General features: G+C 37.4%; 1 protein-coding gene across 8 annotated transcripts in view; it reads right to left on the bottom strand.

Annotated features, from left to right (window-relative positions):
- Positions 1 to 18054, bottom strand: part of USP28 (ubiquitin specific peptidase 28) — a 31586-nt gene that overhangs the window by 5983 nt on the left and 7549 nt on the right. For 4 of the 8 annotated variants that reach the window (XM_062594722.1, XM_062594723.1, XM_062594727.1 and 1 more), the window contains exons 4-20: positions 17349 to 17454; positions 16486 to 16648; positions 15352 to 15438; positions 14333 to 14470; positions 13812 to 13885; positions 13096 to 13172; positions 12558 to 12706; positions 10284 to 10411; positions 10018 to 10113; positions 8363 to 8542; positions 7444 to 7661; positions 7003 to 7073; positions 4878 to 5106; positions 2935 to 3138; positions 1857 to 1996; positions 1489 to 1674; positions 514 to 609 (exon numbers count right to left, since the gene is read on the bottom strand). In XM_062594722.1, coding sequence (XP_062450706.1) covers positions 514 to 609; positions 1489 to 1674; positions 1857 to 1996; positions 2935 to 3138; positions 4878 to 5106; positions 7003 to 7073; positions 7444 to 7661; positions 8363 to 8542; positions 10018 to 10113; positions 10284 to 10411; positions 12558 to 12706; positions 13096 to 13172; positions 13812 to 13885; positions 14333 to 14470; positions 15352 to 15438; positions 16486 to 16648; positions 17349 to 17454 — 2342 coding nt within the window. Of the gene's footprint in view, positions 1 to 513; positions 610 to 1488; positions 1675 to 1856; positions 1997 to 2934; positions 3139 to 4877; positions 5107 to 7002; positions 7074 to 7443; positions 7662 to 8362; positions 8543 to 10017; positions 10114 to 10283; positions 10412 to 12160; positions 12234 to 12557; positions 12707 to 13095; positions 13173 to 13811; positions 13886 to 14332; positions 14471 to 15351; positions 15439 to 16485; positions 16649 to 17348; positions 17455 to 18054 lie in introns of those variants that run through there. The other 4 variants (XM_062594724.1, XM_062594725.1, XM_062594726.1 and 1 more) reach the window with 4 other exon arrangements.

An 18054-nucleotide genomic window follows, 5' to 3' on the forward strand; every position in this document is an offset into this window, starting at 1 on the left:
TAAAATCTAACAGCTTCAATATGCAGCGGCGCATATTCTTTCAAATCCCTCTATCCAATGCACACATTTCTTAGGATGCACTTTACAAGAAAGGTTACAGTAAGCATGCACATTCAGGACCAAAAAAAGGTTTCATGTGAGTCCTAGTTTCAATTAAGGACTTATACAACAGATTCTAATAGGTACCCAAATAAAACAAGTCTATTTGTCATTATCCAGACAGAGAGAACTGCCAACAGTTAAAGAATAAGTGGTACAAATAGTGAAAAGTAAGTAAAAGCTGTTGCTTATTCTGAAAGGAGGGGAGTGCTTACAACTTCTAAAAATTGTTTAGAGCACAAGGCTATGTTATTACAATAAGAGAACAGAAACGTGGGTCAAAAAAGCCATTAGCTGAAAGAAAAACTGCATGAAATGTTCCCTTTTCATGAAATGAAACATGTAGGCTGTACTGATATATTATGAATGTAAACAGACTTTCATTCTACTGGATTTAGCAAACAAGAAAGATACCTTAACAAGCCCTGCTTCAGACCCATCTCGATCAAAGGTCTGGCGGGCTTTTGCAATAGCGAGGATCACACCTTGCATGGCTGGACTCAGCATCACCTACCACAAAAGCAGGAAAACAAACACAAACAGGAACAAGGAAAACAATGACAGACAGAAGAAAAGGCATGGTGAAGAAAAGAAAAAGGTTCAAAAGGTAAAGTTTAAAGGAAATGATATGAATGTTGATGGAACAAGCCAGAGCTGCAATTTGATAATATACTACTTATTCCATCTATCACATGCACTTTAAATAGAGTTTTTTTCAAACACTTAAATGTGTCATTCCAAGCCTTGAGTTTGTAAATTCAACAGGTGAGAACACAAAGCACGCTAATCATATCCCCTGTATGTCCCATTCAAATTTTTAAAGCAATACAAATAAGAGAGCACTGCCTATGGCAGAGCATTTCATTGTGCTAACTTCACACAAGCAAACATTAAACATACTCATGTAGTAACTAGCTCAGTATTTCTACATGTGAAATACAATTGTACTTGTGAAAAAGCCTGAACTGACTGACTTCTAACATAATGCTTGAGTATGTATATGAGGGAGGTTACTGTAAGTTTTAGCAGTCACTCCTTAGACAGGACAAAACTAACTGAAAATAGTAAAGAGGCTTGTAAATAAAGTAATATAGCTAGGATCAATTTTGATACAGTTGTGACAGAAAGACAACTTAAAGGAACAATGTGCAGATGTAATGATTAAGTGCTTTTACGGAGCTGCTTTTCTGATAGCATTTGGAGATGAAATTACTAGAAGATTTGGTCTGGCCTTCCTTATTTCTATAGTGGGAAAATTTATATTGAAAACAACATTATTTCCTGACAGACTACTATCTTACCCAATCTTAGGAAAGCTCAAAGCCAACTAACTGCACAGTTACAGGTTAATGACAGACAGTAATTAAACTCCTGCACTAGGTTCTGTACCTCCTCATCATATCCATCTGCATCAGATCTAACAAGAATCTTCCCCACACTGGGGATTTCCACTTCAGAGACCTGTGAGCTAGTTTGGTCAGCAGACTCTGTCTCTTTAGCATCCTGTGGTTGTTCTGCCTGAACTGTAAGAGTTGTTTCTCCCGGATGGGCCTTCATTGGGTCTATCTCTTTTGGCTGTGGCAGCAGAAAGAAGAAAAGAATAAGAAAAACAAAAGCAAAACACAGGAAAGTAAAAGTGGATCGAGTTAAAGGTGACAGAGCTACAGAAATACACAGAAATGAAAAAAGCAGATGTTCATTAGGAAGAATACAAAGACAACAACTGTCTGTGTTCTAGGCCGGGGCTCAGTTCTCACCTCACAGAGAGCTGCCTCTACACCATTCTTCTCGTAGGCATCGGCAGTGTTTGCAATGGCCTGGGCAGTCTGCTCCTTTGCAATCATGGCATGTTCAGAGGACAACGAACGCATGCTCTGCTCACAGCCTGAAGACTGATCTGTCAGGACAGAGGTGTGGTATTACTGAGCATGAACTGCAAGACACAAATCCAAACGGACAGAAGGTAAAAGATGAAAGAAGGTGAAAGAGTGCACGAGATCAAAGCAGGTATCTTCCACATTTATTAGGCACACACAGCACCTTCTTTACCTGTGAATGGCATTCCCAAACCGTTCATATTTGAATTTACAGGCTACCTTAATTCTGTCAAAAACTTGGTCATGCAAGCAGTTAAGATGATGAAACAGCCTGCTAAAAATACATGAACTCAGGAACTACAAGCCTAAAATAAAATTATGCCTTTATTCATACCTTAAACTGTTTCATCATTTAACGTGATGCAAAACACCAATTTAAGACCATATATGAGTCTGCAATAAGCTTGCTATTCAGTTCTATCAACATCCCATACTTTAACGAGCACTTGCTTTTCATGAAGTCTGCTTTCTTTATTGTTCCAAGATGTTTTGTAGCATTTCTCCACGAGTTAACATCTGCTACGTTCATCCCAGCAGTGAACGTATTTCATCATGAGCTTGTACATGCAAGCCTCATGAAGCCTTTTCAGTAGGTATGGCACATACTATCAGGCATTGCTAAGTAACGCTCTTCCACTCAAGAGAACAGCACCTCAACATTTGCTGCTCAATACTTTCATTTCACTTACTGACATTTTTGTAATTAGCTAACTATGATTAAATGAATGGAAAACACCCTTTCATCAAACTCTGTGACAAACTTAAAAGTATGCACACACACAATGAGTAGAATAGTTTTTCCTGTTGCCAGGATGCAGCCTCTACCAACCTGCTTTGCTACTTCATTAACAGTTTCCCTGAGATATCTAGGATTTCACATAAGGCTCCAAACTAGTGCTATTTCTGACTTGGTTGTTACTAGTTTCAACACTGTTCACAAATTCAGATGTGGTGTTACCTGGTCCTGATTCAGAAGAGAGGTCCTGTGATTCAAAAGCAGGTGAAGGTTCAATCTGAGGTATCTTGCAAGATTGCTCCTCTTCCCATTCTTCTGCCTCTTGCTCAAGTCGCCAGTTGTCCTCCTGAATGTAATGTTTCAGTTCGAAGGGCAAGGCTTCAACTTCTTTCTGAAACCGTCCAACATCTGAATCATCCTCCTCATCTGGAAGAGATGCACAGTTTTTTATACGATGAAATACATGGTAGCATGACTACACCATTATAGACTAAACATCTCTGCCATATTATGGAAAGCAACAACCAAATAAGCTGAGATAAATGAAAAAAACACTTTCTCATAGTTCTATAAATTAAGATGAACCATAACCAGAAGTACAAAGATAAAGATAGATTTATGAACCTCTCCAAGGCAAAAACTAGTTTTTTTCTACCTCTAACACCACCTACTGAAAAGAAATTCCAGAAACAGTGACCTCTGATGCCGTAGGTCAGGAATATATCATTATCAAAGGGCTACAATATTCAGAGCACATCATTTAAACTGCCAGTAGCCAGAAAGGTCACAATTTAGCTCGAGACATCATACCTACAATGCAACGTAACATATAAGGGTAGGAATCACGTGGATTCCAAAGCAAGCATTTCCTACTTGTACTTATCAGTACTTTTTTTAAAACTATTTCAATATTGTTTGAAGTTTTAAAATATCACAAAAATACCCCCAAGAAATACCAGGTTTAGAAAAATCTTTAAATTTAATCGGAACCAAATGACAGTTCCCTATACCACCTTTTCTTATATATAATTGTAAAAGCAAAGCATTTTTAAAAACAACAAGAATTACATCAAACAGGGAAAAAAAACACATGGATTTCAGAGGCTGAACTGTCACAGGAAGGTGCACAAAACCCACAACTTCCAGATTCTCATCAGCAACATTTAGTGATGAGAAGAATGACAGTTCTACATTGTTTGTTTCTATTTATTACATCTATACGAAGCAAGCATCAGAATAGTAGGTTCTTCTACAGCTGCTTGCCATGTATGGTGCCATGTGCACAACAATTTCTCCACATAACTATGTGCCTATTGGCACCGCAAACACACTTGTAAGGCTCAGTCACCACTACCAATAACTCAACTCATGCAATAGCAAAGACTGCATATGTAAGACACACTGTGTAGCTGCATATTACAATATCACTACCAAACAAGCAGCTGAACCAAAATGCAAGATAAAAGCAGCATAAATAACTGGGAGACATTCCACGTGACCTTATAAACGGAGCACTCTTATATAAACCACATACAGTGTCAAAGTGATAAACACTAGCAATAAAGGCATATTGAAAGTAGTGAACGGGAAGCTTCAGTGTTTATTTTTATTAATATTAAATTAATTAGTATAATCTCACTAGTAAAGTTCTTTCTTCAGTTTTTAACTTTATTAGGGATTTAGAAAAAAAATGAGTACAGAATAAATCACTTCTTCATCAACTGAACTTTTCTGCATCATCTTCTGAAGCATTTGGATACTGCCTGATGGACTCTCAAAACAAGAAAGTCTCAGTCAAAATGGCAAAACCTGCCATTTTATGCATATATATGCATTTTATATATATATATATATATACACATATATATGATACATGCATATCTTTAGCCAGTTACAAAGACTAGTAATTAAGTATCAGTCAGAAATGCTAAAACTACACTTGACCAGATCTAATGAACTAAGTGTGCTGCAGAGCTAGTCTTTTCCTGCTCTTGACAGCAATCAAGTTACATTCCCCTGCTCCTGAGCCTCTCTCTGCCTCCTCCGCTACAGGACAGGCATAATACTATGCCAAAGAGAAGCTGAGGAATTTAAAGGTGACGCAGGGTTAGAGAGACAACATAGTACACAAATGTATGAATAACCAGCAGTTTTGGCTCCCATACCTGCAACCAAGCGGGACACCTTATCACTTATGTACATCAGGCAGTAGGCACTGGCATTCCTCAAGCCTCCAAATGAATCTCTCTCCAGTTCTTCCCATGATGATTCTGTCACTGAGATGTCATTGTACTTGAGCCAGCTTTTTCGAGGCTGGTCATATATGTAGGCCCAGTAATGACCAGCATTTGCTTGCCCTTCATGAACCAAGACTGCATGCAAACGATAGGGAACCTGCAAACTCATACAGACGTATTTTTCAGACTTGTAGTAAACAGAGTTGTCTGATCTCTATATAAAAAACTGCAAACACATTCACAGCTGTTGCCTTGTAGAAGACTGCTGATTCATACACTAAATTTTCTATTGTATAGGACCTGACTTCCGTTTTGGCAATTTGCTGTCAGCTTAGACCAAAAGTGCCATCATGAAACTGAAAGGCAATTCTAATCATTCCACTGGAAACTGAAGCCTTCCAAAGAGTTTCATGTTCCCAATGCAGAGAGTGCAATGTCTGAACTTGCTATTTGATAAGCTATTAAGGCACCTCTACCCAAGCTCCAATTACTAGACAGAATTCTCCAGATCACTACAGTAAACATATCTATGAGCCATTATGATACGAATTCTTAGCAATGCTGCCTCAGTTTTCTCCACAATTTGTGCAGATTGTACCAAATTACCTCTTTTTCAGTGCAAGAACACCAAATGTTTCACTCAAAGATCCCTTATAGCAAAGTAGGTAACATAACCTGACCTCAGATAGCACTCTTGGATTTATCGCGTGCTTAAATATAGAAGTGACTGTATTTGATCAAGATCCAAAGTTTGGTGCCTAACTAGAGCCAGTCTCCAACTCAGTCTCTGGCTAGGTTCTGAATTCCATCTTTCTGTGATGGGTCAGAGCCCCTTACGCAAAGTCCCACATAAAAACCAGAAAACTGCATGAGCTGAAATCCAGATTGATCCAAGGGTATCTTTGGCCTGTTGAAGTATACTTTGCTTACAATTTAAGAGCCAACTCCATTTCCAACTGGTAGAGGAAAAGGTGGTCACATTTAAGGTGCCATCTCTGTGGCATTCACAATTAAGATGGTTAAGAAAGATTATTTGATAATCTTTGGATGGAAGTTCTGAAACCTAAACTTTTCTCCACACAGTATTCAGCCAGAAACAGGCAGAAATTCAAGTGTGATAGATGAAAAAGTAAACAAACTTACCCTATTCAAACAAGTCAAATTCTTATAATGTACCCCCTATAGCACAGATTTAGTTATTCATTCATCCAAAATGAAAACAAAAGGAAAAAAGTTAAGACTTTTTCCCTGCTCCCTCCTTTCCCTCTGGGATGTTTAAATACCTACAATGGATGCTCTGTGGCTGGCTGAGTGTATGTATCCCACATCTCTTGAGATAAGGCCAAACCAACAGAAACACACTTAGCTCCCTCTCCCCAAAAGAGGAGGCAGACAGTCTACAATAGCCTTCTTGATTGCACAGAGCAGAAAAATCAGGTATAGTAGAGAGATACATGTTTTGTGATTTGATCAAATAGAAAGAGCATCAAAGGATGTTAGGATTGTCTGTCATACTCCCTAAGAAAGTTAAGGAAAAAAGAAAAGTAACATCTCTTTTTTATAACATTGGGATTTTTAAGACACAAAGTGGACAACTTAAACTGACAGCTACTAGCAAAAAAATATTTGATTTCATTTTAAACAATAAACAGCCATGTGCCAGTAAAGGTATTAGGGCGTGAACTGATTCTCTGCAAGTACAGACAGTTCAGGTTTTAACTGTTTTGGGAAAAAGTCCTTATTTATTAACCTCAGAAGTTGTATCAGAGTTTGAACATAGGGTAAAAACATGAGAATGAAGCATTTCTCTCAAAGAATTAATGACATTGAGAATGTCATTGTTAGTTCACCTGGTGAGAACATCATTCTAAAGATGTTCATTCTTCCCCTCCCCAGCGGGCTAGAATCAGATTAAAAACAAATCTTTCCCCTCAATCTTGGCAAGACATGTAGTATTTTTGCCTGTCCTTCCACACAATCATTTATTTTCCACTACATCAACATAACCATTGATATTAAATTAACATTTACCAAATGAAGCTATATTTCTTACCTGCTGGAGGAGAGGGTCACAGTACATTTGTTCAACGGATAGGTTGATTCTGGCAATGGAGTCTTTCAAATCTGCCAAGAAAATTATGAATAATATAGAAAAAATTAATGACAAGTAAAATATATAAAAATTAATGTCCAGTCAGGCAATTGTGGTCCTTTTCACTTCAAAAGTTTTGGAGCCATGCAATAACTTACAGAGGGCAGAGTCGCAGCTTTTCTCAAATACAGTTAACACCAGACTTGAAACCTATACAAGATTATGTGATGGTAGGCCTAGGCCCAGTGTATGTATCACGTAGCTTCAAACATACAGAACAGTCATTTTTAGATAAGCAGGCACACCTCAGGGAGTAGTTCAGGATGTATCCAACTGAAGCAATAGAAAGGAATTCAGGCTAGCAAACGAGGGGAAATCATAACAAATATATTTTGGACTAACCTTGCATGTCTTGTTCTATCTCATTTCTCCATCGCTGCAGACATGTCCTAACAAGGTTCACCTCCTCCTCAGAAATCACGTGAGGAGCAGGGCAGTCAGATATTTCTGCTGGTGAATCAGAAGGCTGAAGTGATGTACTCAGTTTTTGTTGTGGTGAAGAATTTGCCAAAAAGAAAGCAGTATCTTCAGTCGTTTTAGTATTCTTTGCTTCTAGCACACTATGAAACAAAATCCCATAGTAATGGACAGATTATTCAATGCTTCTCTTGATTTTTTTGAAAAGAAAATAAATCAAACAAAAACTACTCAAGAGCCAGAGCACCATTTCCCTTTCCAGATGATACAATATGTAAAGAGCACAAGTTCATTAGAATGTACTTCCTCTTTAGCAGATCAAATTGAAACATAAGACAAGACAAATGAAGTTCTCACAGAACTCTCCATCTGCATACATGAAGCACAGCTCCACAATGAACAACTCTAAAAAAAAGAATTCTTCAGTAGTAAGAGAAGGAATTTTTACTCAGCTTAATTTAAAAGTGTAAGCCAAACATGATGGGCAGATTTACGATAATCTAATACTGTAGTGATTCTGCAGCTGATGAAACAAAATCTTAGCACCCTAACCAAAAAGAACCCACAATTTAACTCAGGATTACTGCTCAAACACAAGACATGGCAATCCTTCTAGAAAAGGAAAGAGAACAGACTCCATGCAGTGTTATGTTTACCTAAACAATAGAACCAAATTAAGAGGAAAGCAGCTACCGACTGCTTGCATAGGCGCTCGTACTTTACATCATCAGGCTCGCAAAGTGCCCAGATAAATAATCCACTTATCCTTCAGAATGAAAATCGTAAGTATTTACTAGAAGGTGAAGTGTTCTCCTACAAAAGATTTTTAATTCTGTTTACTAACCTATTCTGCTGTGAAAGTCTGTCTAAAACATGAGACTCGGCTTGGGACTGCAGAACTGTTGCCCGTGAGTCATGAGCAGAAGAGCGAACAACAGCTGGCTTTGTAGTGATGAATTCGAGAACATACTGGAGCATGTCAGGTAGTGGAAAGCGGGTTGGGCCAGAGCCGTATTTCATGTACCTACAGTAAAAAAGGCAACATGTTCTATTAATGAAGGAATATGACTGTTTGCTTAAACCTCAGGAAAAACACAAATAAGCTACTACATATTAGTTTGCAAGACAGTCAATGACAGGTTCATGGAAAGCTGACATAATTTCTCTAAAAAGACAGGAATAATATGTTTTCAACACACCATCTTTTCAGATAAATTGTATCAGAAAATCCTAGTGTATCTTCCCCCATTGAACATTCACTAAGCTGCAGTTTCAGGATCCTGCCCTACACTGCTTAGGTATTTCTCAGTCATCCATTTCTTAAAGGTAAGTGTCAGTGCTTCCTCTTCGGACACACAGCCTTTGACCAAGAATATTTCTTCATGTCCTATGAAAGGGGAATAACAGCCATGTTGCTGCAAGCCCCAAGAACAGCACTTACCTTTAAATTTTCCTATAGCCTTTTAATAACTACGGTGATTAACAAACTGGAATTTTGCCATTACTATTTTACTAATAGAAATATTAGTAAAAGCCAATTATGAGGCACACGGTCTTCTAACTGTCAAAAAAAATTCCCAAACGCAGCAACTTTTTACTTTCTTTATGAAAGTATGTGCAGATCTGGATTAAAATACAGCCTGGACACCTAGCCCTGACTCAATTTCTTCCTCAGAACCTGAGGTGGAGGGATAGAATGAGATCCCACGGAACACATACTTGTTGCTCTTATGCATCCATCCATTTTCCTCAGAAATCCTGCAGTTACAAGAGAAACCCTCTACTATAAAAATCTGTCTCTCAATGTTTAGCTGTACTTCTGCTCAGACACCATCCATACTCCTGCCATTAATAACTCTGCTTTTCAGTCTGAAGACTGGAAATTTTGCAAACCCTTGCAAACTACAGAACTTGTTTTAGCAGTAGCCACTACATTATCACAGCTGTGGCTTATGTTTTGGTTCCTGTTCAAATAAAAGATAATGTATGGCACAGGTGCCTTTGCATTCTACACGTGGACTTAAATATAACTGCTTTCAGGATACCACCAGAACTGAGCATAAATAATACCAAGGCTACTACTACATAGTACAAGTGTTTGCCTGCCACCTGTTCACAAAGTTGTCTCAAGTAAAAATTAAAAAAAAATTTAGGCAAGTTCAGGGCCAATTAAAAGCACTTCTAGACAAAGCACCTGGTAAATAAAATCTTCTGTTTGTCCACAAATCAGAATAACTTTTCTATTGATCTCTTTCCCTACCAAAGAAATATTGCTAAACTAGAGGGAAAGAAACAAAGAGATCTCTCATCACAAAGCTCAGACATTCTTTCTCAGATTCTCTTTTGTTAAAATTTTCTCCAGACTTCCCAGAAAAAAAAAGCCCACCATGACTTGTTTTCTCTTTCTACTAAAAGTTTCTATTTTATTTAAAAGCTCATTTAAAAGGAAAGAATCACAAAATTCCAATGGTACAAAAATAAAAATAGCTGAGTACTTACTTTTCCAGTTTCTGCTGCAGAATTGCTATTTTCTCCTTTAATCTCTTGATCTCTTCTCTTTTCTTCTGAATAAGCTCTTTACTGCTGTAGAGGTACCTAAGCAGACAAAATACAGAGCCCCACCACGTGAGATTTATTTACTTCTAATATCTACAATCTTTCATAAATATTTTAGAATCATTCCCTCCTCACCAAAAAAATCTTTCTTGCTTCTTTAATTAAAACAAGGCAACAGTTTTAGCATATGGTAAAACAAAATAACTCACCTGTCCATATAAATAGTCTGGGGAAATTCTAGCCTGGTGTGAATTTTCTCTGGCTGTCCTAGTGACTGATTGAACTCAAATCGGGAAAGTTCAAAGGTCAACACTGGTGGGAGCTTTGTAAACCAGCGCTGTAACAAAAGCAGAAATGCCCCCAAAGGGACGTATTTTAAGATGATTGCTAAATGGCTTCTTTAGACCGATCCTAAGTATCTGTCTGTCTTTAAGCACTGACTTAGTATATATTTTGTTTATGGAGTGGATAGTCAGAAAGCCAAATTTTGAGATTAAAATTTCCACTTCCATTTTATATTTTTACCATAATGAAGCCTCATGATAGCTTCCAGAAAGTTAATTTCCATTGCCCAGTGCATCCAGCTTGATGGATTATTAAGTGTTCCAGTAATTAATTTTACAAAATTTGCAGACACTACACAAACTCTGAAAATCAGCTAAGAGCCTCTGAAATAGTTATTTTCCAATGCAGCTCCCATGCAACGATGAGCAATAGAACAGAAGTCCTTAACCAGCATCTTATTTCTCATCCTTTCTCACGCTATTTATGTACTCTTCAGCTTAGGGCATTCAGACAACAAATCCACTTTCTTTATGTTAAAAACGCTGTTAAACAAGAGCCATGCTGAAAGAAAAAAAATCTCTGTTGCATTTATACTTCCTCTATCCTCCTGGGTTTACAAACACTTCAAGCATTCATTGCCAGAAGTTTACTTCACCTACCTTGACATGACACCACAAAGACAATATTCCCTGTTGGACTCATGATGAACACACTAAGGTCTTTGCTATGCATGATCCATGTCAGATGTCCTGTCACAATAAATCTGTCCCTACACCAAAGTTTGACAGTACATTTTTAGATCTAAAAACTTTGCAATGAAAGTGACTACTATTAATATTTCAGAAAGAAATGGCCAGGTAGCACAGCCTTTTGAGAAGCTGCCCAATATTCAGAACAGGAGAACACAAAAAAGGAAAAGGAAAGTTTTATACACCTATTATATAGGAGAAACATATGCTCTAATTAATCCTACTGATGCACTGAGCTTCAGCACACTCACCCATGTTCTCAAAAGATAAAATACACCTTATTCTCTATGCCCCTATTGTGCAGTCCTCTAGTCATCGCATTTTAGGAAGTGAAATAAATAAGCATAGTTCTTTCCAATCACATTTCTTAGAAATATTTCTTAGAAATAAAAGCCAGAGCCCTCTCCTTCTACCTATATAGCCATAAAATGATTAAAACTTGGCCCAATGATTGGGCCAATTATCCCTTGTCTTTCAGTAAAGGACTTAAAGAAACTAAAAAGGTTAGGTTGGGAAGAATCTGCCTGATTAGCTCCCTACGTCCCATACCTCCCCTGTCTTTTGCATTAGGCTACTTCAGTTTCTACAAAATCTGCTTTAGTTGCACCTGAACAGCCTCATGCAGGAACCAGTAAAACCGCTAACAAATAGTTGAATCTAAAGTCAGACAGGGCTTACCAGCACAAGATTTCATTTTTCTTTTACTACTGTAAACCACAGCAGTGAATTTTTCAAACATTCTGATAAAACTGAAATTCCTTTCCCTGACCAACTATGCTAGATACCTTTGCAAATTTCTTAATATTATTTCCCAAACTTTCACTAAACTGATTTCTCAGCTGCTCTTACACATACAGGATACTGAATGTAATGGTATGTCTTAGCTTCCCACTTTGCTGCAGCCAAATAGTTTATGATTGATTTGTGATTCACAGAATTAAAAAAAAAAGGTAGAAAAAAAAATCATCACAGGCAGAAGGTAAGAGTGAAAATGAGAAGGAAAGAAACACACACTGTAATAGGGAGAAAGAAACAAATTCTAAATGGCATACCATAGAGTTAAGCACTGTACTTTTACCCTCCGAAATTATGGAGGCAGTGGTTCTCCCCCTACTCAGGTACAGGTAGGCTTCAACAGAAAGAGAGAGACTTTATCACATTTGCATCAGAAGTAGATGTTTACCTTTTTAATGTAAAACAAACTCCTCAAATTGGTTATATAGGACAATACAGTTTTACAAACAGGCTAAGACTTAGTTAATAACTCACATTAACATACATTTAGGCAAGACTCCAGCTATCCAGAAAATTTTTGTTTGTTGTCAGTAGAGAATGATTAAAATTGCCATTTAAAGTTATCAAAATACAATGAGATACGCCTGTGCTAAATGTATTGTTTTGTTTTTTAAGAAAGCAACCAAAAGCTCAATGACAAAACAAAAAACTAACCTCCTGTCCATATTTCACTGACTGAGCTGCTGTCTCCTCATCCATCTCCCCCTCCACCATGGCTCCTTCCAAGCACTCGTTCAAGTTCCGATAACCATTTACCTGAAGGGGATACTGACCAAAGGTTTCAATCTTGGAAAAAGTATTGCCTGAGTAAGGGAAAAGATATAAAAGCCCATGAACAAGCTTAAAAGAAAAAAAGACCTAGATAACTCAAGAGCTTGTGATAAATCAGTTTTGACATACTACTTTTAAGAAATAAAGTTCATATGGTTCTCTGTATAAATGTCTATCAAGAAAAGCCTCTTTATAAACAAATGCTGAAGCAGATGAGTGCGTAAGAGTATTTAATGTTTTCAGAAAAGACACCTTGTACAAGAAACATTTTTATAAAGAAGATTATTTGCAGGTTCACTGTAACACCGAAGAACCAGACAAAGTCATCAAGAACGTGCAATATAAAATCATGTATCATCATTGCTATAAATTAAAACACTTGAAGGAGTTAAAAAGTGAATCTATCAAATCCTTGACTTACCCTCATGTATACCCTCAGTCAAGAAGGTCCCATAGAAAAGTTGTACCATTGGGTTTTCAGATTTGTCCCCAGGGTTGCTGTTTCAAAAAGAAAAAATACACACATTTGATTTATTTGTAGCTAGAGGTTCTAAATAAGTCCTAGCTCAAAATTTAAGCCTTTGCTTGGGAGTCTTCCTACAATCAAAAGTAAAGCTTTCTATTGAAGCACAAAATATAGAGGAACCTTCTCATACATTTCCATACTAACAAGTGCTTTATATCTCTTATACTGGCAAGGAAACAAAAATGCTAAAACTCTGCCTTCTGAAATGCAGTTCTAAAGAGCAGATCTTTACAAAAAAGATCTTTGAAAGGATTTTAATTTCTGCTCAGGTGACTGTTTTCCTAACAACTTTTGTTATAGTGTAGCATTCATTTTACAACAATCTTATTCTATCAGCTGACCACTTCCTCATGCCATTTTACACCAGTTCTGTTGAGTTCCCTTAAAAAGCTTATTTACTCTGCAAGCCACACTGTATGAATAAAGTCATACAAATAGGCAAGAACTGCAGATATAACACTTTATAAGCATATTTCCATATTTCAAACTCAAAGAACTCTTATTTTAAACCTAAATTTTTTACTTAAAGTCCTCCCATTTATCAAACAGCCATATTTGAAACCTTTTTCCACTTAGTGACAGGTCAAACTCCTGAGACCATAAAAACTCACTTGACATTCACAGTAAGCTGGAATGCATCCTCCAGCCAATCTAGTAGCTTGTGCGTGAATTCACTGACATCTTGCTAGAAAAGAGACAGAAGTTTAAAGTCAAACACACACAGGAACATGAAAGAGTTTCCATATTCCATCCATTTCACAAACCTTCTCAAATACTGCCTAGCTAGTATTGCTGTATCTACTCATCTGAGAGAAACATGAACTTACTTAAAATGCTGTGATCATTATTTTAGAACAATAACAAACACTCTGCTCACCTGAAAACTAGACCAGAGGAAATTACTATGGTAACTCCTCAACTATTCAGATGGCATTCTTGGAGGACAGTTATGCTGGCTGTTTAATTAGCAAGCATGTACAGTTCACCTAAACGACACAGGGACAGTTGCTTGCCGGTTGACAAATGTGAGAGGAGGCCTTTGAACATAACAGTAGGAGGAAGTGAAATAGTGTTCAGTATGTCTGTAAGTGCTTCTCTGAAGACAGCAAAAGGCTTTTTAACCTGGTCTTACCTGCTGTTCTTCAGCTGATCTAAAGGCATCCCTTAAGAGCTCCAGTGCTGCAGAAGGGTCCACAAACTTACGACGTGTCCCCAGCATTAAAGCAAACAGACATTGAAGCTCTTGCATGAATGCAATATTTCTTTTTCCCTGCATTGCAAAAAAAGGAGGCGGAGAAGAAAAACAAACAAACACACACCACCAACAAAAACTCTTATGGCAACTCACTAAAAGTAGCATTCTAAACCCAAGTGTTACATGCACATATCCAAATCCAAAGAGGTAAATAAACAAACCAATGAAACAGATTGCTTAAAATGGACAACAGCAGAAAGACCTTTAAGGTCATTCCATTCACCTTGGAAGTGGTTTGGTCTACAGATAGATGCATAAGATAACTGAAAAAAAATAAGTAAAAAATCTAGAGAAAAGAAGTGCCAGAAGTAATATGAGCTAATATATAAAGCAAAAAGCGGTAATTATATGATTTACTTCGTCTAGAATTTGTTTTTTTCAGAGTATCATGAGCACACACAGAAGCTAGTAAATCACCAAATTTCTTAAACAGTGGTTACTAGAAGCTGGAATGATAGAACAAGGGAAGGATAATTCTACATATGCCATTTTCTTTAAATATTTTCTAAGCGTCTTCTACTGGTTACTGCCAGAAGGTATTGGGACTAGACAGACCTTCAGATTGACTTAAAATATTAGCCTTCCTGTTGCGCATACAAGCAAATAAACAATCTGGAGCTATCAAAGAAACTTCACAGGACAAATTTATCCCAGCACTTCAGCTAAAAGTCATAGAGGAAAATTTTATGGGAAGCATCTGATCTTTTCCACAGCAATTCTGTCTTTGAAAAGTATTTCTCAGATTTGACTTTAAAGCAGTAAGAAAACTTAAAAGTCATTAACATAGGTGCAAGGGTCTCAGATGGCCCGTTTCAAATTAAATCTGCTTAGAGAAAGAACAAGGCAGCACACCACAGAAGAGGGATGCTTCACAGCCCTAGTCAATAAAAACTTACTGTGCGACTTCGACAATTCTCAAGCACACTTTGTGGGAGAGAGTAGCCAAGGACCAGTCTCCGAAATTCTGGCAACTGGAAAAGAGACTGAAAAGAAAGAAGAGTTAAAGACTGGTCAACACCTGTCAGTACTTGACTCATTACAATTTGAGGCACCATTATCATTCTTTGTACTCTACAGCTGTTTTTGTTCCCTCCTAATTCTTCAATGGCCCTCTATTACTAAATAAACATTTAAGAAGAGAGCAGTTTACATGGCAGACCAGCACATCCATACCCACCATCTCCCCTTACGCCCTTTCAAAGGCCCAAATCTTATTCTGCCATTTTTAGGACTTACAAGCTTTTCAGAAGAGAGCATAGGCAAGCTCAAAAAAAGCACAGAGGAACCACTAACATCAAGAAAGGAGCACTTCTACAGCTATTCTACTTCCTTTCATAGTTAAAGAGACATGGTTAATAATTATATGCTCATGTAAAATGGTTAGAAGAGCCAAATGTGTTCAGTCTCTCTTACTGTTATCTATTCTTGCTTAGATTATCACTAATAATAGTCTTTGCCTAGTTACTTATTAGATCAAACATTTAAGCCACTGTATTCCATTAACTGCAATCTGATATACCATGTATTGAGCCTACAATCACTGCAGTAAAATTTAATTACCAGCTCACTTTGCCAGTCTAGCTTCTGTCATCCAGTAAGTATTTGGACATCACTGCACCAAAAAACATTTGCATAGGTAGATAGAGATTATATCTATCTGTATTTATGTTACACAAAATCTAATTGCTCTTTTTGAGCATGCCCAGAGGAAATCTCTGTTATACAAAATAAAAATAGAAGTATTTTAGGATCTCAAGCTAAGGCTCGATCCATTTCTAAAATCTGAAAATGAAACCATGGCAATCTTCCCAATACTGCCCTTACAGCAAAGGTGGCAGCAGGAATGTTTGTTTTTCTATTTAACTTAGTATACTTGCAATCTTGGGGAAAAATTAATAAATTTGAGCATGGTCACATTCACTCATCTACATACGATGACCACCCCATAAAGATGATGTATTTTTAATTATTGCTGAAAAATATTCTAACCCCAAGGCAGCAGGAATTAAAGAACTCTTCTATTAGATTACCTGTATGACAGCACTAAACCAGCATGTATTTCCGATGTTTTTCATTCCGACAGGCCAGTCACCCACTCTTCTCCAGTCATTCTGTTTGGGATTCTCTCCCCAGGCTTCACAACGTTTCCTTTTGGAGCGGTTTTTGTTTTCAGCGGAATGTGCTTCCTGAACTCTGTCACAAAAGACGTATATCTTATTGTAAAACACCATCTCACAGAGATTTTTAAGAGTTACATGAATTGTATTCCACTCTAGTCACAAGCAAGACACTCTAGTCAGGTACTGCCAGGAGATGAATGTAGCACAAGTCTTATATGTCTCAGAAAAAAATTTAATTCTCTAAAGAGATGGATATGAAACAGGACTGGAAGGTGATTTGGGAATATAGAATAAAGCAATAAGATGGGCATGCTCTTCTTCATATACTAGCTGATGCAAAATTAGTACACAGTGCATTTTTTGGTGGTTTTTGGATACAAATCCAGTCCAATCCACAACAAAAAAGGGAGATAGCTACCTGATGCTTGGTGTGAGGTAAATAAATACAGAAGATTTCAAGGTGCTTCCTGTATAGGGGCCACACCAGTAATGTCTCCTTTTGCTTGGCATGTCATTAATGGCAGCGGGAATTAAGTAAGTCACAACCAAACCTGGGTTTTCTATTCCGAGTACCGTGTTGCAGTGCTGCCTGAGAAGGAATGATTAACTAGAGCACCCAGAAGACAATCATGATCCAAGCATCTTATGAAAGCAGTACATATACATCTGTTTAGGCATTTACATTTGTCTTGCAGTTACTAAAAATGCAGTCAGCCTAAGGATGCACTTACAAATATCTGATAAAACCAAAGACAATTTATAGATCCACTGACCTTTCTGCTTCTCGTTCTCCAGCTTGAGCTTTTGGTGATTCTAACAGGCTGAAAGTGATGACTGCCTGGAGGTCTTCTTCGTTGTTAGAGGTAAGTGCAGTGACATCTAGAAACAGAGACAGCATTCTGATCCATTTTTCAAATAGGAGTCGACAAACTTTTTTTTAAAAGGAACTTCTAGAAAACGTTACACTCCATAAACACGATTTTCAAAATGATTCAGGTATAATTTTCTAGCAGAAATGTAAATACATCTTCTTTTAGTTTAAGTCATACTATGAAATCTAGGAAGCTATTGAATGGACTGGAGTAGATGGAGAGTAGAGATCATGCAGCTGTGTAAAGGCCAGATTTCCTTACACCTGAATTCAGAGCTTGTGGGAACATTTCAAATCTCCTGAAGTAATGAAACAAGAACTTCAACTGCCGCTTATATTTGCTATGCCTTGATACCAATACTGACTCCTGACACAGTTTAAAGAAAAAAATTATTTTAATTTAATAAAATTTGCATAGCCACACCAAACTAACTTCTTGCACTGGATTCAGGATGCTCAGCTAACTCTGTCATTTTGTTTACTACTTATGTAGGAGAGGAGAAAGGAAAATTAGTTTTGAAACAAGTGGAAGCCTTAAATAGTAGGATAAAGGGCAGCTGAATGGTTCTAGGTGTTTCTCTCTAAGCTTTCTAAGCTCCCAGCACAGA

Source organism: Rhea pennata, chromosome 24 (genome assembly GCF_028389875.1).
Source record: "Rhea pennata isolate bPtePen1 chromosome 24, bPtePen1.pri, whole genome shotgun sequence".
NCBI classification, from domain to species: Eukaryota; Metazoa; Chordata; class Aves; order Rheiformes; family Rheidae; genus Rhea; species Rhea pennata.